The 7612-nt window shown below is 42.8% G+C and overlaps 2 protein-coding genes across 5 annotated transcripts; one reads left to right on the top strand and one right to left on the bottom strand.

Moving 5' to 3' along the window:
• Positions 1–933: 933 nt before the first annotated feature.
• LOC6567195 (clavesin-1) lies at positions 934–3627 on the top strand. Its single transcript, XM_001993266.3, has 4 exons — positions 934–1071; positions 1255–1564; positions 2809–3270; positions 3339–3627. The coding sequence occupies exons 2-4, from the start codon at positions 1325–1327 to the stop codon at positions 3519–3521; spliced, it is 885 nt and encodes a 294-aa protein (XP_001993302.1). The 5' UTR covers positions 934–1071; positions 1255–1324; the 3' UTR covers positions 3522–3627.
• A 295-nt stretch (positions 3628–3922) lies between these two features.
• Positions 3923–6854, bottom strand: LOC6567194 (dihydrolipoyllysine-residue acetyltransferase component of pyruvate dehydrogenase complex, mitochondrial). Of its 4 annotated transcripts, none has more exons than XM_001993265.3 (7): positions 6551–6854; positions 5917–6104; positions 5461–5850; positions 5136–5353; positions 4713–5061; positions 4542–4644; positions 3923–4461 (listed from the first exon to the last, which is right to left on the bottom strand). In XM_001993265.3, exons 1-7 carry the CDS (start codon positions 6685–6687, stop codon positions 4332–4334), a joined length of 1515 nt encoding a protein of 504 aa, XP_001993301.1. In that variant the 5' UTR covers positions 6688–6854; the 3' UTR covers positions 3923–4331. The 4 variants fall into 4 exon arrangements, with proteins under 4 accessions (XP_001993301.1, XP_032595160.1, XP_032595161.1 ...); XM_032739269.2 differs by having other exon boundaries at positions 5136–5305; XM_032739270.2 differs by having other exon boundaries at positions 5545–5850.
• Positions 6855–7612: the final 758 nt, after the last annotated feature.

The following is a 7612-nucleotide window of genomic DNA, read 5'->3' as shown; positions in this document are numbered from 1 at the left end:
GCTCAGACACTTGTCGATCGCTTGCTGCGCTGCCAATTGTGATAAGGAATATCGAAGAGAAATTGAAGGCGCTGCGACAGCGGGCGGGGTTGCCGGCAGTTGCTGCCTGTCATTCTACACTAGAATGAAAATAAAACAACCGATAATAACTGAAATTTTCGGCACCGTTATCAGTTGAAGAAATTTTTTAAATTGGACTTTAGTCGGCAAGTGAAACCCACTCCGTGTCCGTAACGTAGTTTCGATGAATGTAGTTGAATATTATGGTTATTTTGCTTTTTGGCTCGCTAACCCCAGCTGCCTGCTTTATCGCTGTCAATGAGTGTGGCCTCTGTTTTTTTTTTTTTTTTTGTCAACATTGCAAAGTTGGAATTCGTTTATTGCGCCGCTCGGGTTGGCCAGGGTTCAAGAATGGAGCTATGTAAAACCCAACGCCCGGCCAGGGATCACAATGGAGCATGATGATCGTTATGACGTGACACGTGACCCGAGCTGTTCTTCAAAATCCAGTGGACACGGAGTTGCCCCTTGTCGAGGGCACAAGTTGATTGACAGCTGGGAGTATTCAAGTTCCGAGGCGATAAGCTATCTCATAGCTAACTACCCACCTGGCTACCCAAGAAAGACCAGTGCATAGGCATCTATAAAAATTGAGAGATGCCTGAGCGATTGAGATTATCATAATCTGAAAGCAAGTCGAAGCAATCAGAGCCGACGTCGCTGACGACTGCGCAGCGGACTTCAACTGCGACTTCGACGGCGACTGCGACTGCGACTGCGACTACGACTACTGCGACTGGATCGGACGCTGCCTTCGTAATTGTATTTGTATTTTGTATTTGTGTTTGTATTTGCGATAGCCGCTTGTGTCGATCGTCGCTGCTGCTGCGACGCCGTATATAAAACAAGGCGTAAACGTTAACTCGGAAGGGTTTTTGAAAAGCAAAATTCAGTTGGTATAAAACACACGAGTCGCGAGGAAGCAGAACCAGAACGCGATTGAATTTCGTTAGAGCTACAAAAATAAGCAAAGAAAACAGTTTTGCCACTTAAAAATTTTCACGCGCATAGGTAAATATGAGGCATGACTTAGTACAGAACATTACTGTCAACAAAAAATATAAAAAAAAAAACCTCGAAAGTTGCATTTGAGCTTTGCTTATTTCTCCGTTCAAATTGAACACATCGCAAATTGCATTTCTTAAATTGCTCCGTGATCATAGACTAATTGAAACGCATTCTGAAAACACGCAGGCAATCAGGAAACACAAACACCAAACACACACACACACACACACACACACACTCGACTACATTCCACAAAATGGCCGCAGTCGACAACAGTGACGAGGCGTTCCATCTGCGCCTGGGCTACTTGAGGCCAGAGACCATTGAGTTTGCCCGAACGGAGCTGCGTGAAACGGAGGAAGTCAAGGCGGAGGCCATTGTCAAGTTGCGTGCACTGCTCAAGGAAACGCCAGAGATCAACTACAAGGATGACGATGCCTTCCTCACCATCTTTCTGCGCGCTACCCACTTTTATCCTGAGGGCGCTTTGGAGAAGGTTAGTAATAATGCATTAATCTGACTTGGAACACACAACTTAGCTACAGCTTTCGGGTTGTTGTCCAAACTTCAATTCAGCTACTCAGTTCCAAGCCACACTGAGAACATATCTATTATACATTAGTGATATATGTTCTACACAGTATTCAAATTATTTCCATATGATCCACATTTAATAGATAGATAACTATAAAAACTATAACTATTTTAAACTAAGTTGCGAGAAAATGCATAGCTATTTTAAGGATAAACTACTCACTTAATACATTATACATTATATATATATATATACATAGTCATATACAATCTACACAGATGAATAACATTCGCCTCCGACTCGGTTATAAATTACTGCACCCACATAGCAAGTACTCTGATCATACGATTCATATTGCATACATATTGAGCGTCTTATCTATGAGCTGATATACCTAATGACCCCTATTAAGATGGACTACTCGCTGCACATAACAGGGTCGACAACCTCGGCTCTCTCTAATCTAGCGACAAACTGACTCAAAATAAAAAAAGGAAAACAGAATATAAATCAAAAAGAACAGATATCTGTGTCACGCCGGCAATCATATTCCCTTGCAGGGGAGTACGGTTATTGATCTGAAAAACTATTCAAAATAAAACGATCCTATGGAAGCTGGAGCAATGCTGATAATTTTCTTAGTGCATCAAACTGGGATACTTTTGGCAATGCAACATACGAATAAACGAATCAGTTATCAATAATATTTATTGCGTCGAAGATGTTTGTTGCCACATTGCATGGCAAACTTATAAAACCCAACCCGAAGAGGAATTGCACGAGTGAGTGCTCCACTTGTTTCTAGGGCGATTCACAGACATGCAGAGCATCGATGGCGATTCTCGCATTGATACGAATTTGAACTCCCTGACACTTTCGTCAAAAAAAAAAAACACAGAAAATAAAACCTAAAACAGAAGCGATAAGCACCTCCTAAGTACATTTCCAGAGACATACATAATAATACGTATATATGTATCTATGTACATGTAGACTAGTTATATACATAATGAATGCGGCTGATGTTGTTGACCAATACGTGGCTTGTGGAACTATTTACTCAATTGCTGAGTTCAACTAAAAACAAACTAGGAATTTATATTATTATCATGGCATATTATATTTATGGCCGGCCAATGTTCGGCTACTAAGACGCCGTTATCGGGCTTGTAATTCCAACAACTGTTTATTTTTTATTGTTGCAGATGAAAACCACCGCAAGCTTTCGTAAGGAACACGCGGCATTGGTGCACGGACTGCAGGCGGAGCAGCTGAAGGAGTTCTTCATCAAGGGCAGCGTCATCAATGTGCTGAGGAACTGTGACCAGAAGGGACGCCGAGTGCTGATCGTCAACGCCGGCAAACTGTGGGATCCCAATGAAATTCCCAGCGATGAATTGTTCCGCATGCTCTACATGGTGCACATTGCCGCCCAACTGGAGGAGGAGACGCAAGTGCGTGGCGTCGTTTGCATCATGGACTTCGATGGCCTGGGCATGAAGCAAGTGAAGGCTCTGTCGCCCAGTTTCTCAAAGCGTCTGCTCACCTTCATTCAAGAGGCAATGCCGCTGCGCATGAAGGAGGTGCACTTCGTCAAGCAGCCCTTCATCTTCAACATGGTGTGGACTCTCTTCAAGCCCTTCGTCAAGGAGAAGCTGAACAAGCGCGTAAGTTATTCAAGAAACCATCGAATCCTTCAAGTTTCCCCACTAATTCCAACCATTTGCCAATTCAGATGCACTTCCATGGCAGTGACATGAAATCCCTGCACAAGTTCCTAGATCCCTCGGTCCTGCCGGCCAACTACAAGGGCCAGTTGCCAGCCATCGATTATGGCGGCAAGGAGTGGTTCCCCGCTCTCGAGCTGCAGGCCGACTTTGTGAACACCTGGAGCGAACTGGGACCAGCCCAGTGGTAGCCATGTCGATATACGTTAATGTACTCTCACAATTTGTGTAATTATAATTACTTATGTTTTTGATTAGTCCTAACCGCTTCACAATAAACTAGTTCAATAATTCAAACCTAATCGAAATTATTTCCAAGTCTAGTAAAAGTTACAGATGAAATTTGAACTAAGCTGAAATCGATGCTGAAGGAAATTCTTTCTAAATTGCAGTTGAATCAACACAAGCTCTAAATATTATAAACGACTTTCAAAAATGTTGAAAAGAATTAGAAAAGATCTGTAGATTTTATATATATATTTTCGATTATTATCCGTTCATTTTACTCGATCCATCTATAGTATATCAACAGAATCCCAGACCAAAATGAAGCCTGTGTATTTGTTTCACTTTCAATTTAAGTTCGATTGTGTTTAAGAATAGGGGACTACATACATGTGCTTTATTTATTTAACCGTTCCAGATACTTCAAGGCTACTGTTATGACCAATGACTGAGTTTAGGCATACATTTAATTTATATTTATATGCTTGTTAAATGTGACTTGAGTAAAATTCATATCGAATATCATTCGGCTAGAAACTATGGCGCTATGAGTCGAGCAGTGAAAACATAATTTAGGCCAAGACACAACAGCAGCAGCAACCAATTAAAAATATACAAATTTATATATATATATATATCTATATATAAATATATATATACATATATAACACTGAAACTATTCCAATATCTTTAGCCGGGATTTGAACTTGAGCCTGGGACCTTTTCGCTCGATGAAACAATGGCGATCGGCTTTTCGATATATAAAATTACACGTCTTAAAGAATCATTGTCTGTGGATCCTCCATGAAGTCGCGGAAGTGCTTCAGCCAAACGGCAGCCACGGCGCCATCAACAACTCTGTGATCGGCACTCAGCGTTACGGTCAGCATATTAACTTCCTTGAAACTATAGTTTTTGGTGTGGAGAAAAAATGAGATCGATAAGAATACCATTAAAGGGATGTAAAGTAAAATATAAAAAACTACCCCTGGGGACTGTCCGGAGCCAGAACCAGACTTTTCGTTGTTGTACCAATGGCCAGGATGCACGATTGCGGAGGATTGATAACGGCGCAGAATTGATTGACACCTGTAAAAAAAATCAGCAAATTAATTGAATAAATTTAGGTTTTGGTTTGGGATTTTTTGTTGACTCACCGAACATGCCCAAATTGGACACAGATATGGTGCCGCCCTGGAATTCTTGTGGCTGCAACTTGTTGGCGCGTGCCTTACCCGCCAGCTCCTTAACATTCCTCGAGATCTCCAGCACACCCTTGCGATCGGCACCAAAGACAATGGGCGTAATGAGACCCTTGTCCGTGGAGACCGCAACAGATACATCGACATCGTCATACTCCCTTATAAAGGTGTTCATCCAAGATGAGTTCGCCTCGGGCACCTTGCGACTAGCAATGCCAATAGCCTTAATAATGAAATCGTTGATGGAGACGCGGGCACCCTCTTTCTCATACTTTTTGTTCACATGGGCGCGGAACTCCATCAACTGAAAGTGAGGCAATTAATAGCAATTAGCCAGGGTATTAAATGGAATGGAAAGGAATTAGGGCTACCTCCTACCTTGTCGATCTGGCACTGAACGGTTACATAGTAGTGTGGCAGATTCTGCTTGGACTCCAGCAGACGCTTGGCGATGACACTGCGCATGGTCGTCAGGGGGATGTCCTTGAAGCGGGCACCGGGCGCGGCGGCCGGCGGATGGGCCAAAGGCTGTTCAGCCGCCTGCGAGGCTGCAAGATCACCAGATTTAAGTGAGCCATGGACGCCGGAACCTTTGCCTGCACAAAAGGCCAGTATTAGTAAGGAACATCACGAGCGGCGCTTGGATTAGTGGGTGAGCGGTGCATGCACACACACATCAGGATGGGGGATTAGTGATAACAACCTTGTAAGCGCATCTTTTGAGTTTCGGCTAATTTCTTTGCCATTGGACTTGCATAGACACGACCGCCTGGCGCGGTAGCGGTACCTGGAGCGGCGGCTGGTGGTGGTTCTGGCGCTGCAGCAACTGGGGCAGCAACTGGGACAGCAACTGGCGGTGGTGGTGGTGGAGCGGCAGCAGCAGCAGCAGGCGCCGGAGCTCCAGCGGGAGAGTCATCCTTGAAATCTGCGAAGGCAGCTATGCTACCCTCATCGGGGACAATTATGCAGACCAGCTTGCCAACGGGCACATCCCGGCTGCCGCCAGGCACCAAAATCTTGGCCAAATAACCCTCCTCGGGCGTCTCAAAGCCCATGGTGGCCTTGTCCGTTTCGATCTCGCACAGCAGATCACCTGCAATAATAATAGTCAATTACTCTGCAGTTAAAAAAGTCTACGTTTTTTTTAATTCGAGTTTACCCTCATTTAGCTTGTCGCCTTCTTTCTTCTCCCAGCTGACAATCGAGCCACGATCCATGGTTGGCGACAGTGCTGGCAGTGGGACACGTATGTGATCCGGCAAGTTGGCGTAGGCGCGGGCGAAATTGCAATTCCATGTGGACAATATTTGGGGTCGGCTGAGAATCGGTATTCCATTAGGTGTTGTTCTAAAAATACAAATTGTTGTTGTCGTTACTGTTTGCCATAAGACTCGATTGACAGGGGCTATCAGCTATCAGCTGATCACCGACTGCAGATGTTAGCATTGTTGTTATCGATAACACGTACACAGAATGTAAACAATTGCAGTTGAGAATGCCAATCAGAATTTACATTTAAAAAATAAACTAAAGCTGCTGCTTGTTATCAGCGATGATTATCAGTCAACATCATGCGACGCCAATTTAATGGTAACGCACCGGACATACACAGATACGACTCACGTATACAACACATATATACACATATATATATTTATATATATGCCACCCACTGGGCGATGTTGCAGCCTCGCATTTTGCAATATTACACAACAGACGATTTCTAACCTCAACGCGAGTTAACAGTTGCATTTACAGTTAGCAGCGGTCAGCAGCCTTAATCCAAATCCTACCTGATTCCAAGCAAGCATCGCTGACTGCTCAAGGCCCGAAATCCGCCGTTGAATCCACGTCGCGACACCTGCGAGCGAAGGAAGACGGCACGAAGTGCGCCCAATTCATGTCGTGTGGCAGAAAGAGAGCGTAGCATTGTCCTTTGTCTGAATGTCTGACCTTATTTGACAGTTAGTGACTAATTAGCCGTATTTTATACGAAAGTTACTTTTATACGCTTCTAATAATTTTGATAAATAAATCGTTTCGAATTCGAAGTCGGAAAAATTTGCCAGCAGCCGACCTTATTGAACGCCACTAGGTCACAACTTGCTGCGACGAATCTGTTTATTTGTTTTATGCAGCCCTTTGCCTGCTCCTCAACCAATAAGAATTTCGCTCCACCATTAACATGATTGCTCCTTACCTACCAGAATGAACTCCACAACTAACAGTTTTGAACTTTAAGTCAATATAACAGGCAGCTAGCAATGAGCTGCAATCGCCAGGAATGCGCCAATCGATTTTTTATTTCAAATGTCTAACAAAACCATGTATACAAATTTATTCAGTTACAACAAGGTAATGGAAATTGTATATTTCTTTACTGTATAGTAAGCACGTGTATTCATTTCAAATCAATTCAATTTAATTAATTTTGATATTTCGCGCGCTGTCAATGAACATCTGTTCTTTCGATTAATTATACAGCCTCCATCTCAATTAACAGAATTGATTGCGAGTTAACATATTATCGCAGCATTCTGCAATTGACCTTGTTTTTGCTGGCAATGTTGCAAAAACATCAACTATTGCAAATATATATGCACATAAACATTTTTAGTTTTCTTTACTACAATTGACAGCGTATATTCTGGCAATGTTGCAGAAGCGTAAATTTATTGCATATGTGTACATAAATATTTGTGGTTCAATATTCGCATATCGCGGCGTTGCCACCTGTCGCCAAAAAGTTTGCCATCAACTCAATCCAATAAGAAAACGAGTTCGCATATTAATATTTAATGTTTATTTAAAGTCAGATTATTAATACACAAATATTAAATACACATTCTTAATTA

Source organism: Drosophila grimshawi, unplaced genomic scaffold, assembly GCF_018153295.1.
Source record: "Drosophila grimshawi isolate 15287-2541.00 unplaced genomic scaffold, ASM1815329v1 contig_1377, whole genome shotgun sequence".
NCBI lineage: Eukaryota > Metazoa > Arthropoda > Insecta > Diptera > Drosophilidae > Drosophila > Drosophila grimshawi.
Note: the sequence above shows the minus strand (reverse complement) of the source record. Positions and strands in the feature narration are given on the sequence as shown.